The sequence below is a fragment of the Polypterus senegalus genome, chromosome 1 (assembly GCF_016835505.1).
Source record: "Polypterus senegalus isolate Bchr_013 chromosome 1, ASM1683550v1, whole genome shotgun sequence".
Classification (NCBI taxonomy): Eukaryota; Metazoa; Chordata; class Cladistia; order Polypteriformes; family Polypteridae; genus Polypterus; species Polypterus senegalus.
In genome coordinates, this window is record NC_053154.1 from 331,625,453 (window position 1) to 331,643,851 (window position 18,399).

General features: G+C 48.9%; 1 protein-coding gene across 1 annotated transcript in view; it reads right to left on the reverse strand.

The window, feature by feature from the left end:
* otog (otogelin) overlaps nt 1-18,399 on the reverse strand; it is a 231,377-nt gene that overhangs the window by 20,412 nt on the left and 192,566 nt on the right. Inside the window, exons 36-48 of the mRNA XM_039740451.1 lie at nt 16,443-16,532; nt 15,601-15,787; nt 11,802-12,022; nt 7,421-7,559; nt 7,146-7,334; nt 6,837-7,046; nt 4,669-4,773; nt 4,450-4,554; nt 4,266-4,367; nt 4,092-4,190; nt 3,972-4,012; nt 3,816-3,891; nt 130-308 (exon numbers count right to left, since the gene is read on the reverse strand). Of these exons, the coding sequence (XP_039596385.1) occupies nt 130-308; nt 3,816-3,891; nt 3,972-4,012; nt 4,092-4,190; nt 4,266-4,367; nt 4,450-4,554; nt 4,669-4,773; nt 6,837-7,046; nt 7,146-7,334; nt 7,421-7,559; nt 11,802-12,022; nt 15,601-15,787; nt 16,443-16,532 (1,743 nt within the window). The remainder of the gene's footprint in view (nt 1-129; nt 309-3,815; nt 3,892-3,971; nt 4,013-4,091; nt 4,191-4,265; nt 4,368-4,449; nt 4,555-4,668; nt 4,774-6,836; nt 7,047-7,145; nt 7,335-7,420; nt 7,560-11,801; nt 12,023-15,600; nt 15,788-16,442; nt 16,533-18,399) is intronic.

Genomic DNA, 18,399 nt, shown 5'->3' on the forward strand with positions numbered 1-18,399 from the left:
TTCTCTTGAGGTGGACTTTGGATGTTCAGAACCCCCATTTGTGTATTCAAGTCTAACCCACCATGGCAGGGACACCCTTTTAATGGCTCCATGAATGCCACAAACGCGACCGACTGGAATGGCACTTACCGGCTGACACTGGCCAGAACAGTTGGTGTGGCTCACTTGGACCTTGTGGAAGCCGGTGATGGGGTCTACGTTGCTGGTGCACTCGGTTATGAAGCAGACACCATCAGCCGTGTGCTCCACCAGCGTCTGCCCGGGCCGCATGGCACCCCGCTGCCCATCCACACACACTGGCTCTTTAACTGCAGGAAAGCCAGAAGGTTAGTAAAAGCATAAAGAAGACAGAAAGTCGCTAAATGCCTAGCAGAGAGAGATTCACGTGCCCACCAGAAGGTGACGCCCACTTATTGATTTATTATATGAAGGCCACTGCCAGGCTCCAAGCTACCATCCAAATAGAATCCCCCAACCAGATATGAGTTTCCCCTCAAAACCCAAATAAAATATCTGTGAACAAAGACAGCGCATAACGTTCTACAGACGCCCCGTAGCGACGTCCCACCTGATAAGAGAGAACACAACTGCTAACAGAAAACCAGCAAGACTTGGATGGGGTGCCGACCACATATGAGCCAGGTGGGCCTTGGGATCAGCAAGGAGGAGATGGGGGTCTCTGGAGATTTTATAAGTTGTGCCAATGACGGTCCCGACATACAAGTGACTCTTTTAGCCTTACTGGTCAGGGTCTCAGGTCTGTAAATGGATCACGGTGAGCAAACTACATTGGCATAACCTCCATCACAGGTGGGTCCAATGCCAGGGGTTTACCTGATGCCACTGCAGTCCCAGCTTCTCTGTCGCAACACGGATGGGATTTCACAAAACAAGAGACAGCGTCCCCCTGTAAACATCCACACCTCAACTGGGGGACCCTCACAGTGCTCTACCAGGACGTCTTAGAGGGGCCGCGTTGAGGTACAGGATATCTTATTTATCTGTCCCTTCGGCTTTAATGTTTTATTACCTTGTTGTTTTTAAAGTTCTTTTGCATATTTCAATGGAGGCTCTGATGGGGGCACTCGAGGGACTGAACGAGGAGTCTGAGGGTCTAAGCTTGCGAGGGTCTTGGATGACCTCTTAGGCACAGCAGTGTGTCAGCCTCCTTGAGAAGTTTACTGACCTTAGTGGTGACATTCATGTGACTCTGGGGACTCTTCCTATGAAGTCGGTGGACGGATTGGGGGGTCATGAGTCACCTTAAAGGATTGTGTGGCACTCCTGATATCTCAGCAAATGGATGAAGGTCTTTAGGGTCCTGGTGCTCCCTGTTTGTGACACATGGACGCTCTCCAGTGACCTGAGATGAAGACTCAAAGGACTCCTTCAGAAGGGTCCGTGGGGGCCGCTGGATTGACTTTGTGTCAGTTGCTCGCGGGGTCCTGTGGTGCACTGTGAGGGGTCATCAGTTATGACACTACAGCCACATGGCATGATTACCCGAGGGTGATCTGGCTCATTGTTGAGGACCTGAGCGGCTGGACCAGGCCTGGGGGTCGCCCACATAACACCTGACTGGGTGGTCATTTCCGGAGGATGTCTGGGGGGCTGCCAACCGGGATTCTGAGCTGTTTCATCGTGTGGTGTGTGTGGCAACACGTTGTACCAGTGTATGCCCCCTAACCTGAGCTGACCTTTCTCACTTGGGGACACCATTTCTGTGGTTTAAGTGGACTCGACGGCGTTTATTTCTTGTTTGCGTCATGTGTCCTTCTTTTCACGTGACACCATTTGGTGGGCACCGCAAACTGAACGCTCCCACTAAAACAGACATGCAGACAGCTTGACGATGAGACTTGGTTGTGGGCCATTCTCTTCTGTTCATTGTGAGCGAGACGTTTGCACACCATGTGTGGGGTCCACCTGTGCTCAGCTCAGTTCATTGGACACGATTAGGTAAGGCAGAGGGGGTCCACCTCCACTCCTGGTGGGCCGCAGTGGCTGCAGGTTTTCATTCTAACCATCCTCTTAATTCATTAGTGAGCTGATTCACTTGTTTGGCCTTCGTTTTAATTGATGCGACTCGGACCCCCTTAGTTGGTTCGTTTTTCCTTAATGAGCAGCCAAACCAATAAGGAGACACAAAACAGGAGCAGCTCTCCTGAAAATAAAGACAGACGAGGGTCTCGGTCATGTTGGTCTGCTCAGGACACCAAAACATCTTGGAGAAAACAGAAAAAAACGATTAGGGAAAGGGTTAGAATGGCCCCCCAGGACCAGAGTTGGACACCCCTGCCTTAGAAGGTCTCAGGTTGTAGCGATGCTCGAAACATCAACTCCCAGCAGTCCCTGCAGTCTCTCTCGATTGGTCATCTGCTGAGGGTGCAGGGGCTGTTGGGTACAAGGAGGCCGGCGCAACATTTAAAAGGGGGTTCGTGTCTGAAGTTCTTGTCTGATTCCTGTGCTTTCTCATTTGTGTCTTGGGTCGTTTCTGGGTCGGGGTCTGGGGTGTCCTGCTGTCTGCCTGTTATGTGAGGACTGTATGTGGATTAATGGCCATCCTGTGAAGACAAGACGCTCCTGATCCTGTCCACCCATCTTCCCCACTTCAGGTAGGTCTATCTCTACCTTCATCTTTATATCTCATCTGTTTCTTCCTGGACTTCACTGTGTGAGGTTTTGCTTTGTAGTTTGTTTTCATGTTAATGTTTAATTGCTGTGAGGGAAGCTGAAGTGAGATCGTTGTTTCCGTTTATTAATGTTAATATGTTCTTCATTTGCTGTTTTATTGTCTCTGTGAGTGCGTGAGGGTCGGGCCAAGGCTGGGGGCGTCCACTAAAAAAATAAAGAAATGGCAGCCTCTTCGATGGTGTGAATCTTAGCGGCAACCGGACCACTACAAGTGGGAGCAGAAACCAAACCATGAGGTCCAAGGAACTGCTGGCAGATCTTAGAGACAGGACATCTGAGAAGGGCTACCAAAAAACCAAACACATTCTCAAGAGCACAGTGAGGACCTCCAGACTTCCATCGCTCTGCCTATAGCTTGGCCACCCACCAAAACTGAAGAATCCTGGCAGAAGGGCCAGGGCAAGAGAGGTTGACCAAGAGCCTGATGGTCACACCTATGTGGAGATACAAGCATCAATACAACTCTCTCGCTAAAGGACAGACACAAGTGAGGACATCTCAGACAGTGAGGCATGTGGCGGGACACCCGGAGTGTGGAAGGACCAGGGGGAGAGTATTTGTGGGACAGTTCCTCCCCGGGCCGATAGAGGGCAGCACCCTTGGTTTGCAGTGGGGCCACAGGTTGTGAGAGCTCATGGGAACTCAACCCTGTTGAAACCCGTGGCCACCACCTGGGGGCGCATGGACCTTTTCAGGGCCTTATTTGGCCACATGGAAGAAGCTCGTTAGGCACCTGGAGTCTTGTGTCACTTTTGGAGGTCCTTATAATAAAACCTTCCATTATTTGAACCCGGGACTCTTTGGGATTTGGGGCTCGCTGACACCCCTGGCTTTATCACAACATCCATTATGATGGCGGAATAGCAAACAACCTGGTCAGCCCACCCCTGATGGTCAAACCAAACGCCACCCGCATCTCAGTTTAGCAGTACAAACATTACAACGCATTTCCCCGATGAAATCACTACAAACATCAACAGAATTGAGAATTAGAACTCTGTCAGAAACAGGTCTGCTCCCAGAAGCCCCCTCTCCAAGTGTAGGATGCCCTCACACTGCGGGTGGCCCACCCGTCCCAATGCCCGAATTGGTCGACCCTTAGAATTTTGGAGGCCTCTTACCACACGTGTAGCTCGTGCAGCCACACCGATTCTCGGGGTCCGCCAGGAAGTCCAAGTCGATCTGCAGAGTCTCCCCCTTTGGAAACAAGACGTGCAAAATGAGCTTACGGAAGGAGAGCCTTTAGGCCGAGTGGCCCGCCGAGAAGAGGCACCTACCAGGTCACACTGAGGTTTGGGGACAGCGTCACAGGCACATTCTGAAAAGAAGAAGAAATCAAAGTGTCGGCACGGATGGTGGCAGCAAGAAGAGGACAAGGTGCGAAGAAGTGCCCTTACCACACGTGCGCAGTGGGCAGCATTGGCCTGGACTCCACACCGTCACCACCGCCATCCCACGAGGGCACCTGTGCTCTTCACAGCGATACGTCTCACACACTGAAACACAAAGGACACACACGTCACACACATGTCACCCGACACAGCTCACCTGCAACAAGCATGACTTCTCACCGCAGTGGTAAGTGGGACAGCAGCGTTCAGTGGTGTTGACATCCACCGTCAGCACTTCCCCATCCTGGCAGCTTGGAGCGCCATCTGGGCAGGGCCTGCACGCTAAGAACAAGAGTGGGTCACCCATGGATAATACAAAGGGAGCCCCCCCAAGTGAGTCAGCGTTCCTCAAGGGAGGTCTTACTGCAGATGTAGGCCATACAGCAGGTGCCATCAGCACGGGTGGCAATAAGGACCTGGTCTTCTCGGCATACTGGGATCTCCGATTCACACCGGTCAGGATCGCACTCTGCACGGGCACAGCGGAGGACAAAAGGGCGTCAGCAAGAACCTCAGCTTTTAGTCACCTACATGTAAGATCACAAGCCGTAGCTCTGTGACGTTTGGGTCACGATGTCCTCACCGCACACGACATCTGGACAACACGAGTCCTCTCTGTAGTAGGAAACGAGCTTCTCTCCAAACTTACACTCCAAAGCAAATCCCTCACACAAAGTGTGATTGCAAACTGAAAAACAGAAGAAGATAAAGAAACGACGGGCTTGGAAAGAAACCCACTGGAGAACACCCACCTGCTGGACCAGCGGGCACTGGGCATTATGGGAACAGGGCTGGCGCTTGGGGGCTTTGTACTTCTGACTACCATTTACATCGGGCATACTGGGTCTGCTTTCTAGAACACGGACTTGGCACTTACACAATGTGGGCCTCTCTACTGACCACCAGTCACCTCCTGGTCCCTGATGTCAAAAACAGTGACACCTCACCAAGCTGATGAGGAAAGACCCTTACAGAGCTGGACGGGGGACTTCCAGTATGATACAAGCAATCCTCAGAGCCACATCTCACATCGATAGATAGATAGATAGATAGATAAAAGGCACTATATGATAGATAGATAGATAGATAGATAGATAGATAGATAGATAGATAGATAGATAGATAGATAGATAGATAGATAAAAGGCACTATATGATAGATAGATAGATAGTGTGGAAAAATAAAAATCAGTTATTGATTTAATCTGGTGTGCGTGACAAGGGCCACGAGAAGTCTGTCTTGCGACAAGTGCAGCTTCTGTTTTCTGTAACGAACAAGAAGTTACAAGTGCCCAACTGATGACCTTTAAAATTGTGTAACTGCTGATCCAAACAAAACTATTGTAAAGATGTAATGTCTTGAAATTCTTGTGCAACTAAAGTCATAAGGTAAAATTTTGCGCTTAGCATTATAAAAGATTTAGGACACCGACACCTGGGCACAGATGAAGGGCAGGTGTCCTAGGACTGTGCCTCTCTGTCATTCTTACCTTTGCCTGGTGTGTATTAATAAAATATTTTTTAATAATTTTAATTATATCTCTCTGTCTTCAGTCACGAGAAACGACAATAGAGAAAAAGCGTCCACAATAGATAGATAGATAAAAGGCACTATATGATAGATAGATAGATAGATAGATAGATAGATAGATAGATAGATAGATAGATAGATAGATAGATGTGAAAGGCACTATATAATAGATAGATAGATAGATAGATAGATAGATAGATAGATAGATAGATAGATAGATAGATAGATAGATAGATGTGAAAGGCACTATATAATAGATAGATAGATAGATATGAAAGACATTATATAACTGATAAGAAGATAGAGTGTGGATACAGTGTATAATAGAGAGCTAGAGGTGAAAGGCGCTATATCACAGATAGATCGATTGATTGATCAGCTCGGCCTTTCGTGAAGCGAAGTGAGCTGAGCAGACCTCGCTTGCCATGACAGAGGTCCAGAACTGGTGACATCCACTATCACTGTCTCCTAAGTGTCTGCTGTGCCCCTTCTTCTGCAGCTCCCATGTGTCAATAGAGCAGTCCATCCCGTCACTAGTGCGGACCCCCAGGTTCTTTGTTTTTGCTGATGTTGCGTGGCAGACCATTCTCAAGGTTCTCCCCCTGAATCCTCCCCTCCATCTCATGCCCCCTGTCAATACCCCCCTATTAGAATCATCACAGAACTGCATTTCCCATTCAGCTGTGCAGGTGCCAAAGCTGGAGTGACGTTGGACATTTGCTGGCAGGCAGCACACTGGGAGGTCATTCAGTCTCCCACTATCTCTCCATTATTTTGGCTTCCTCTTGGAATGTTGGCACCAACCTCACTGGCTGTGTGACCTGATAAACGACTAGTTCTTTGATGACACACAGCATACACTTTACACAGATACACACACTTATGCCTGTTTCCCAAAACTAGCTGACATGACCTCACTAAATGTCACAAGAGAGCCAAAACTCATCACAGCTACAGGGAGCACAGAGCAGGACTGTACCCAGCATGTGACAGCATGGTGTCACCACGTAATGTTGACATATGCCAAGTGACTTTGTTTGGCAGATCAGAATCAATCAATACATTTTAGCTTTATATAGCGCCTATCTTTGCCAACAATCTGGGCTTACGGTGTCAGATGAGTGCACAAGAGAAGGTCCTAACACCATCCAGTGGGTAAGGTGACTGATGGTGACATCAATAAGAACATCTGAGCAGCCTAACACTGTAAATAAGACATACCACAGGACTTTTGAGGACAGCAGCTGTTGGTGTCAGACAGACTGACCACGACTTCTCCTGTCTTTCTGCACACTGGCTCTGGAGCGTCTGTGCAGTTGTGCTCCACTGGGACGATGGTGTCATTGTCACATTTGTACATGCAGCAGCCATCTTTGGATGCCTTCCAGATTTCGCCGGCGGCACGAGGCGTCCCAGAACTGTCTGTGCATGCTGGAAATAGAGAGAGCTCTAAGTTACAAGAGCTGGAGAGGTGCAACGGACCCAGTTTTATATAGCGCCTTTCATGCGCCTCGGACCTCCTCCACTCACCGCATTTCTCAAAGGGTATACAGAGCGCCGAGTATGGCCGGTGCAGGAGAGTCCCCTCTGGACATACGCAGCCCTCGGTCAGCCCAGAACAGTCTTCAGGCTCTGAATCGAACTCGTGGGTTGGGCAGGTCTTGGCATTGCATGCTGGTAGACAGGCCTGGTACCGTAGCTCGGGAGGGCAAACGAATGCTAAGAGGGTACACAGTGGCAAAGTTCAGAACGGAGGTCTCCGTGATTTTTTTCCAACATAAACACTTACTGTGGGGGACACTTACAGCAGTAGTCGGGGCTCCGCCATTCGATACACACGCTGAACTTGTGGCACGCTGCCACGTACGCGGCCAGCGCAATGCAGGGATTCTTCACGTATTCGGCATCACGGACCCAAACTTCGCAGAACATCTTGGGTGGGACCTAAGTGAGAGAGGGTGAAAAAGGCAGGCCGACTGGACACAACTGGCATTACGGGACCGCTGGCACACAAAGTCCAGTGCCCTTCACAGAAGATTATCACATGCAAAGCATGGCAGAGAAAACACAAAACGGGTACATGATAGTAAAGATCACAAGTTATGGAGGTGGGTGGCAAGGAAGGTGAAGAAACAGCACAAGCACAAAGTCAATCAAATGAAGAGTTCACAGGTGACAGTGGAACGTCTAGCAGCTCCAGCAGCGTCCAGTCAATGGTGCCTACTGGTGGTGGGGGCACCCACGAGTTGCCAAGTGGAGAACTGCACAGATTAGGCTCTCAGGGTCTCATCGTCATCCTCATTTTGTTTATCTTGATGAAGAGGGCATTGGCAACACGCTCACCTGGGCCCACCAGGCCTCCCAGTCCCCAGAATTCCCAGATACTCCCAGGACAAGCCATTTAACAGATGTCATTCATCCAAGATGTTCCCCCTAATGACTGGCTGGGACTCACCGTTCTTCAGGCCCCCTTTGAATTTCGAGCGGAGTGACCACCTTTACAGGTGTGTGGCGGGTTGGGTCCACCGTGAAGTATCAAGCTACATGAAGCACCAACACAACTGGGGACGGATGAGGTCTTCTGGACTTTCGGGAGCTGCAACTGCTACCAAAGGGTGATGTTCAAAGGAAGAAGTTCAAAAGTGCTGCATGGCAGAATGGAAAAAGGCGTGTGACCCCCCCGTGCAGCTCATAAGGTGTGGCATGGGTCTGCCCAGGGGATTTGCTGGCGAGTGTGTGAATGTTTAGTGAATACGCCGGGTGGCTTTCTTAAATGACCTTCTGGCAAAAGACCCAACGCTTGGTCACTTTGGGTTCCTCTTTCCGGCTTGACGGCCCCTTGCTTTGACCCCTGGTTTTGACCCTCGCTTTGTCTGCTCACCTTCTCTCTTGCTCTCCTCATTCCATCGTCGGTGTCAGAACACAAGCATCACCCTCAGTTAGGATCAAGAAAGTGGACTTTGATAATCAGACGCTATTTACGAATAACAACAGGCGACCATAAAGGGGCTGGTAGAGTCGGGGCGGCCGGTAATTTTATTGTCACAGCTCGTGTTGCGGTCGGTGCTCTTAATTCATTGTTTTACGCTTCCTTGGGAGTTTTTGGGACGTGTTGGTGGCTACTGTGGGGCTCCCGAGGTCGATGAACTTGATTATTTTGCTCTGTCTTCTGTTGTCATTTTTTATCGTCTCATCACAGTGCCATTTTGAGTATTGACGAGCGACTTTCACGTCGGCCATTACCCTGGAAATGTCCTCGCCTGACGTCACCTGTATTGCCCTTTAAAAGGGCACTAATTTATGCGCTGTCCAGGTATCCGTTTTTGGGACAGGACTAAGAGGTCTAACGTGTGCTTCTCGCTGTTTTCGTTCTCGGTTTTCAGTTTAAGATTCTGAGTCTCGTCTCACGTGTCCAACTCGGCGAATGATCGGCTTGTCCCTTTGACTCTGACCCCGGCGTGTACTCCATTCATCTTCTGATCCTGAAATGAAACTCATTCTGCTTGGGCAGAGCTGTTCTAGCGCAGGAGTTGTGCTCACCACATGTCCCAATAAGATCCCGACCCAGGATTGTGACATTCGATGACCACCTTGTTGGTTCTTCTCCTTCTGTTTGAGCCAGCGATCTTCTCCTGGCTGGAGTTCCAAGTCTTGTTTTTATGTTCTGTTGTTCGAGGTGTATTAGAGTTCCTTTTGTTCAATTTGCCAGTGTTTTGTGGGTCGTCCCCCAAGAGGCGGGGCCACCTGCCAATCACTGTGAGGCACTGCCCTTTGCCCTATAAACCTGGAGGGTCTCCCACAGTCCCTGGCGGTTCATTTTGAATGCTCTATGGATTTAGGAGTGAGACTTGTGTGTTTGCTATCTTGAGTTTTTGGATTTGTGACAGTTGTTCTCTGTTTCTTTGACTTCAACTTCGGGGTGAGTATTGGGACTCATGTCACTTTGGGTTCTTCTTTCCGGCTTGATGACCCCTGGCTTTGACCCTCGCTTTGCCTGTTCACTTTCTCACGTGAGCTCCTCACTCCATCGTTGGTGTCAGAACACAAGCGTCACCCTCAGTTAGGACTGGGAAAGTGGATCTCGATAATCAGACGCTATTTACGAATAAGAACCAGCGACCATAAAAGAGAAACATGTGACGGCACTGGTACAATTGGGATGGCCAGTACTTTCATTATCACAGCTGGATCTGTGATAGTCTTTGGAGCTTCATGTGCTTAAAAAGTTCACCGTGGCCCTTTATGCATCTAACCGACATTTTCTGACAGGATTTCTCCCTCTGGTGGACATTTCTGGAAGCGCTTTTGAGACTTCCTTGCTTTGGGATTCCCAGTCACAACACTTCTGGAGTACTGGACAGTACCACCCCACTAATAAAAATGAGAGTAGGGGGTCTTATTTACCATTTTTTGTTTTTGATTGTGTTAACCCTCCACTTATTTTGGAATTTTGCTGGTCCAAGAAGTATAACTTGTGTAGTGGAGAAACTAAGCACTGGGGTCCATCATACAGGGTGGGTCAAAAAAGCAGGCATACGATATTTATTCATATTTTTGGTGGACGATTCAGACCATCTTTTGCAATTCTGACCACCGGTGGAGGATGTGGGCCTGAAGGTATCCATTCAGGATCATCAAGCCCCCCGGGTTACTTTGATCTTTTCACAGTCACCATCCTTCAAAGACTGGTGGGTGTGTTTGGAGGGGGGCTGTGTTGTGATTTCATTAGGAGTTCCTTTTCATATGTGAGAGGCAGTTAGGGTTTTAACATCGGAGGATTCAAGTTGAAAGGGAGTTTGTGGATATTTAGTGGACGCCGCGAGACGTTTCTGGATGATTATCTGCCAAACGGCCGATCGTTTGGTGTTCTTGACTTAGAAGTTTGGATCTTCCTGACAAAAGCTTGGTTGGATTCCTGGATGTGACCCTCGCTTTGTTTCTTTGCTGCTTCTTCTTCTTTACTTTCTGCACACCCTCTGTGATGGAGAATTCCTAGAACTCCATCCATCCATCCATTATCCAACCCGCTATATATCCAAACTACAGGGTCACGGGGGTCTGCTGGAGCCAATCCCAGCTAACACAGGGTGCAAGGCAGGAAACAAACCCCGGGCAGGGTGCCAGCCCACCGAAGAACTCCTAGAACTGCACAAAATATAAATAGGGAGCGGGTTGAGGAGACCCCGGAGACGTGGAGATCTGAGAGGAGAGGAATGAAGGTCAGTAGGACCACCGAGACAGAATACATGTGTGTGAATGAGAGGGAGGTCAGTGGGATGGTGATGATGAGGGAGTAGAGTTGGTGAAGGTGGAGGAGTTTAAATACTTGGGATCAACAGTACAGAGTAACGGGGAGTGTGGAAGAGAAGTGAAGAAGAGAGTGCAGGCAGAGTGGAGTGACTGGAGAAGAGTGTCAGGAGTGACAGACGGGTATCAACAAGAGTGACAGGGAAGGTCTACAGGATGGTGGAGACCAGCTATGGTATATGGGCTGGAGACGGTGGCACAGGAGACAGAGCTGGAGGTGGCAGAGTTAAAGATGTCAAGATTTGCACTGGGTGTGACGAGGATGGACAGGATTAGAAATGAGGACATTAGAGGGTCAGCTCAGGTGGGGTGAAAGAGAGGTGAGATGGCATTGGTTTGGAGAGATGAGGGGTATATTGGGAGAAAGGCGCTAAGGATAGAGCTGCCAGGGAAGAGGAGAAGAGGAAGGCCTAAGAGGAGGTTTATGGATGTGGTGAGAGAGGACATGCAGGTGTGACGGGTGTGACAGAGCAAGATGACGAGGACAGGAAGAGATGGGAGAAGATGATCCGCTGTGACAACCCCAAAAAGAAGAAGAACATCAAGCTCTCAAAAACACTCTGCATGTCGGGGGACGAGGGCCGTGATCTGTAAAGCCCAGAAGGAGCTGGCCGATTCTCTCCCTAGACAGGCTGAGTGTGGAGGGTCCGTATCACTATCTATAAATGCTGACTGGCCAATGGCAGGTCAATACATGCAATGACACGCTGGCGCCGACTCACACCTTTGTGTTCTGATTAATGGGACGTGGCAAAGAGCACAGCACACTGATTAGTAAACTCCAGCGTAACTGGCACCTGCCACCCTCTCCTGTCTGTCGACACACAACATCAAACACATGAAGTGGCACAGCAACAGCAACTCAAGGTGGGCACTTACAAACGCGTGGCAGCCACTGAAGGTCTGGTTGCTCAACATGCTCAGGCATTCGGAGCAGTCGCTGGTGGAGCAGTTGACTTCTCTTCGCCGGTTCTGACCCATGAAGCTGGTTGTGTTTGGCACTTGCCAGCTGTCAATAAAGACTGCCGGGTCCTCGTTTTCTCTGACCGTCGTTCCGTTGGACAATGTGAGGTCATTTTTGGGGTCTCCGTCACAACAGCCTTTAAGGAAACAGTGGAAAAGAAAAAAACAGAAGAGATACCAAATGTTAAAAGAGAGAATATCATGGCCGATCGATGCCTGGTTTGTGGCGCTGCGGCTGGGCTTGTGTTTATCGTCTTCGGTTGCTCTCCTCTTTTACGGATTCTTATTCCTCGTGCTTTTGTGTAATCTCCGCTATGTTTGACTAGGATGGAGTAACTTGAAATGTGCCTCCATTCCGTGTACGTGGTGAGTGGAGCCCTGGGAGGTGGGGCCGCTCTGACATCACAGCGGCTGGGACCGCCCACTGGCCAATCAAAGACTCCTGAAGTGTGGCGTGCGGGTTTACTGTTTTTTCTGACGTGTTTTTCTTTTTTCAAGCCAGCAGGTAGCGGTTTGAGGGCTTGCAGCCTTGAGGTGAGCCTCTTCTGGCCACGTTTAGAACTCCGAGTGACAACATTAGGGTGGATTAGGGGGCTAAAAACAAAAAAAAAATACAATGTGTCTTTATGCCTAACATTATAGAGGGCACTTTATACCGCAGGGGTCGCCAACTCCGGTCCTGGAGGACCACCGTGGCTGCGGGTTTTCATTCTCACCCTTTTCTTAATCAGAGGCCTGCTAATTAGCTTCGTGTGAATTTGTTTTAATTGACTTGCTCTTGAAGACTCGGACCCCAAAATTGTTTCTTTTTCCTTAATTAGCAGCCAAACAATAATGAGATGCAAGATGAGCCAAAACACCTGGCGTCCATCATACAAAGTCTGAAAATGAAGAACGATGAGGGTCTCGGGAACGTTGATTTGAAAACATTTGACCAGATCTCTTAGAAAGAGGAAATCAACATTACAGACACGTCTGCTAATGGACAACGAGAGCAGCAACACGCCACGGAATTAAAGATCGGGTTTAATTAACGTCAAGAATCGGCACCCCATTAAGCAGCTGGTTGGAGTTTGAGGCCCTGACTTAGCAGGTCTTCTGTCGGCTCCCTCACTTCACGTTTCATTTCTGTTTGGGTGCCATTGAAGGATCTCGACTTTGCTGACGATGCTGTGATCTTCACGGAGTCAATGGAGGCGCTGATCGGGGCGCTCGAGAGTCTGAGTGAGGGGTCTGAGTGTCTGGGCTTGCGAGGGTCCTGATAAAAACCAATGACCTCTTGGGCACGGCCATCAGCAGTCTGTCTGTCTGTGGAGAGAGTGTCGACCTCGTCATCGAGAGGTTTGCTTACCTTGGCAGTGCCATTCATGTGACTCTGGTGACTCTTCCTATGAAGTCAGTAGACGGATTAGAAGAGCATGGGGGGGTCATGAGGTCACTGGGAAGGGTTGTGTGGCGCTCCCGATATCTCAACAAAGGAACGAAGGTCCAAGTCTTTAGTGTCCTGACTTGCTATATGGTTGGGAGACATGGACGCTATCCATTGACCTGAGATGAAGACTGGACTCCTTCATGTGTGAGATTCTCTTGAGAGAATCCTTGGGGGCCGCTGGTTTGACTTTGTGTTGCTGATGGAGTCCCGAATCAGGCACATGACCTGCACTGTGAGGGAGAGTCAGTTACGGCACTACGCTTACCCGAGGGTGATCCAGCTCACAGGACCCTCATTGTTGGGGACCCGAGTGGCTGGATCAGGCCAAGGGGTCGCCCACGTAACACCTGGCTGCGGCAGATAGAGGGTCATTTCCAGAGGGTGGGACTGGACCGCGTGTCTGCCTGGGGGGTTGCCAGCCGGTATCCCAAGTTGTTTCGTCATGTGGTGGGTGCGGTGGCGCTCTGTGCCAGTGCAGGCTCCCAAACTTGGCTTGACACGTTTTTTTTTTGTATTTCACCTTTCAAAGTGCAGTAACAGTAAGCTCTGGGTGGATTAGTCCCAGGTGCAAGTGCATTGTGGGTAAGGGCCAAGTCTCCTGCCAGTCAGGCGAGTGTAATGACCGAGTGGAGGTGGAGGACTCGTGTGTGGGGGTCTACATAACAGAATCCGAGCAGCAGAAATGAAAGAATGTTTGATAACCAGTTCAGCTATCATCAAGTACCGGCGGGTGCGGAGAGAGGGGTTAGAGGGGCCGAGGTCCAGACCACCTATTTGAAATGCTGATATAATCTTACGGACGGCGTCCACTTCCCCCTTGGGTGGTGAAGTGTAGCGACTGTTACAATATTTAATAAAAATCGAAGGAGAATTCTAAACTCAACATCAAACAAAACCAGTCCTCCCAGCTCCCTGACGGAGATCACAAATCTAACACAATCCATCCATCCATCATCCCACCCGCTATATCCTAACTACAGGGTCACGGGGGTCAGCTGGAGCCAATCCCAGCCAACACAGGGCGCAAGGCAGGAAACAAACCCCGGGCAGGATGCCAGCCCACCGCAGGGCACACACACACACCAAGCACACACTGGGGATAATTTAGAATCACCAATCTACCTGACCTGCATGTCTTTGGACTGTGGGAGGAAACCCACGCAGACACGGGGAGAACATGCAAACTCCACGCAGGGAGGACCCGGGAAGCGAACCACAGGTCTCCATACAGCAAGGCAGCAGCGCTACCACTGCGCCACCGTGCCACCCCCTAACACAACCCGATAAACCCAAAGTCATGCTGCCCAAATGAACGGAAAGATGCGGAATGAAGGAGAAATGATAATCCAGGAACATCTCGCCGTCATTCACGTCCCTTCTTCCTCGTCCCATACGACTTTTTAATACGAGTGTATCCTGTTACCCCTTTCCGTGTAAATACGCCCCTCCTCTCACCTTAACCTGTCTTGTCTCCATTTGTTTGGTTTCTTTCTTTCTTGCTATTGGATGCCACTGAGAAGACGCCCTTCATGTTTTCTCGTGTAAACACGACTTCAATAAAGGAAACTTGAACCTTCGGCGCCCGAGGCTCACCTTCACGGCTCAAGTAAGGCGTGTGATGCCACTCCAGAACAAGAGGGGGCGCCGTCGCTAACGGTTTCATCTCTGCCCTCCACAGCCCTGAGAAGATGACCAATGAGGACGTTTGGCCCGCCCATGGTGCCCAGAGAAGACACACCCCTTCTGGTCACATTTGGAGCAGAGCCCACTCAGAGTTGGCAGTTCTTAAAGTGGCCCCCTGAAGCTTGTAGAGCTGGCCATTGAGGGGCTGTTTGTGCACCTCTTGGGATGGCTCACTTGGTTATCTTACAGGTTTATGGGGTCATTAATGACCCCTGACATTTGTACTCGCTTGTCCTAATCGATGTCTCACACCCTGGCCTTCTCACGTGCCGTGATTAGTCAGTAGAGTTGCCTGACCTGATAAGAACCTCAGAAACACAAATGGACCACCTAAGAGGTGACAAATGCATTCTGTGACTTGTGTCCCATTAATAATGCATTGAGGCCCTTAAACTGGTCAGACTGGGGTGAAGGGTGAAGGTTTGGCATCTGCCTGATGGCTCTACTGGCTCGACACAGCCCAGTGATGGAAGACGAGGGTGAGCTTCTCATTGCAAATGCAGACCCCGAACACTCCTGGTGGTGGCACTTGGGGCCGTGTGTGATGACAGACCACCTAGTCCTGCTGGCTGGCTTCGTGCCCTTGCTTATCATACCTACCACATAACCCCATGGTAGTGGGCTTGCTGCTGGCGCTGTCCGTCTCGATGATCATCATTCCTGTGCTGTGAAACCACTGGATCTTCAGGCCGGCTGGCGTTCGAATGAGGTACATGTTTCCAGTGTCCAGGATCTCGAATCCGTACTTCTTAAAGCGCGGCCGCGCATACCTGGAGTTCACAAATATCTTCAACAGAAAGGGAAAAAACAAAACACGGGTCACGAAACTGAAAGCCGGAGCCCACCGTGTCTCAGTGACGTGCCACCCAGTGACCACTGCCACCCTGGGTCACATTGCTACACAGATGACAAACACGGCTGAGCCGCCCGTCCCGCTGATTATTTTGGCTTCTTCTTGTAATGACATGCTGAGAACATCCTCTGCCAGGCCTCTTGTCATGTCTACGGTGAAAGTTTCTAAATATTTCTTCAGCCACCTTCCTGGACTTGGAGTCGGATTACCGTTGGGCTTCTGCTCCGCTAAAATTAGACGGCTTCTGTCTGAAAGGGGCTGTGGGGATTAGAGAGGGGGCAAGTGTGCCCGAACTGCTTCTCTTGTTAGGACAGTAAAACAACAGAGTGGACTGAAATGAATGGCGGGGCTGTGGGTCCGAATGTCACTGTCCTGTAACACGTGCTGTTGTCCTGTGTGTGGCTTCACATGCCATCGGGGGTCCACTCGTCTCATCAGAAGAACAGACAACACACCTCTAGGCTTGGAGTCGAGGCCCTCGGGGGTCCACCAAAGCCAGCAGACCCCTCAGAATGGCCACTCGGGCCTCCCTCAGTGCCCAACAGGAACAACCAGAAAAGAAGACGATGAAGAGAAACAAACGACTTACCCTCCTCTGAAGACGGTCGATCAGGACTTGGTGTGGCCGATGAGTGATGTTCAGGGCTGCCAGGCAAAGGTTGGTGAAGTTCCAAAACAGCTGTGAACGCAACAAAAGATTTAGTGGTCTGGGTGGGGGGGCAATCAAAAACAGAGCAGAGGAAATCGCATTTACGTAGGAAGTGAACCAACAGCAAACATGGAGACACCAGAACAAGAGAACACGGAAACGTCAAAGCCAATGAGTGGGGTCTGCAAAAAAATATTAAAAAAAAAAAAACTACGCATGTCATCCTCTTCTGGTCACCATCTGAGTTAGGGTGCGTTTTTATGGGACCAGCGTAACGTTAAGGGAACACCTGAACTTTACAAGATGAAGATGACTGCAGCAAACCCGACAAATACGCGGACATATCATTTAATAAAATGGAACACACGCCAATATATCGAGTATGAGAAATACAGCATATTGTGTATATATTGTGTTTAGACACAACGGGGATCATTCATGGCTATCACTTCGATCTATCTATCTATCTATTATACAGTGCCTTTCAAATCTATCTATCATAGTGATCCTGCCGACTATGCTAACATTAATATCTATCTATCTATTATATAGTGCCTTTCATATCTATCTATCTATCTATCTATCTAGTGCCTTTCAAATCTATCATTGTGATCCTGCCGACTATGCTAACATTAATATCTATCTATTATATAGTGCCTTTCATATCTATCTATCTATCTATCTATCTAGTGCCTTTCAAATCTATCTATCATAGTGATCCTGCCGACTATGCTAAGATTAATATCTATCTATCTATCTCTATAGTGCCTTTCATATCTATCATTGTAATCCTGCCGACTATGCTAACATTAATATCTATCTATGTGATATATAGTGCCTTTTATATCTATCTATCTATTTGTTATATAGTGTCTTTCATTCTATTTGTCTATCTTTTATATAGTGCCTTTTATCCTATTTATCTATCTATAAAATAGTACCTTCCTATCTATCTATCTATCTATCTATCAATCATATAGTACCTTTCAAATCTATCTATCATTGTGATCCTGCCGACTATGCTAAGATTAATATCTATCTATCATATAGTGCCTTTCATATCTATCTATCTATCTATCTATCTATCTATCTATCTATCTGTCTAAATGGTGTCTCCTCAAAGTACTCTGAGCTCCTTGTACTTCACTAGTAAGCTGGTCATACTGGCCGCTCCGCCAGTGAAGATCCTGTAGCTTAAGTTTATTTGTGCTCGGGTGTAGATGTTATGCTGTGTCACCATGCGATTTTTTCCAGAACGCGTGGCAATATAAGAGGCACCTACTGTATGAGACGTGTATTTGATGCCATTTTCGATGCCAGGTTAACATACGCTGATCAGCCTGCTACTGTGTAGGTCCCCCTCATGCCAACCCATCAAATCACGGACTCCATGAGACCTCTGAAGGTGTCCTGTGGTGTCTGCACCACGATTTTAGCAGCAGATCCTTAAGGCCCTGTAGGTTGCGAGGTGAGGCCTCCATGGATCAGACTTGTTATCCCAGCCCACCCCACAGATGCTCGTATGGATTGAGACCTGAGGAATTTGGAGGCCATGTCAACACCTTGAACTCTTTGTCTTGTGACTACTGCAGTAGGTGCTCTCCACATTTGATGTGTAAGGTGTATCTTCTTGGACTGTTAGATTACGTGTAAGCCTTTCTAAATTCTGACACACATTTGCATTTTCTATCTTTGTCTCGTATCACTTGTGACTTATGTGTTAATCCGCTTCAATGGAAAATGAATTGTCCGCCTTTAAGCTTCAATAGTATGTGGTTTTCCATTGACAGGAGATTTATGACCATTTTTTTAAACTCGATCTCCACCCCTGTCCTCATGAGCTGTGCGTAAAGACCCTAAGAATGACCCCGCAGGTGCAAGTGGCAGATGTATGGTG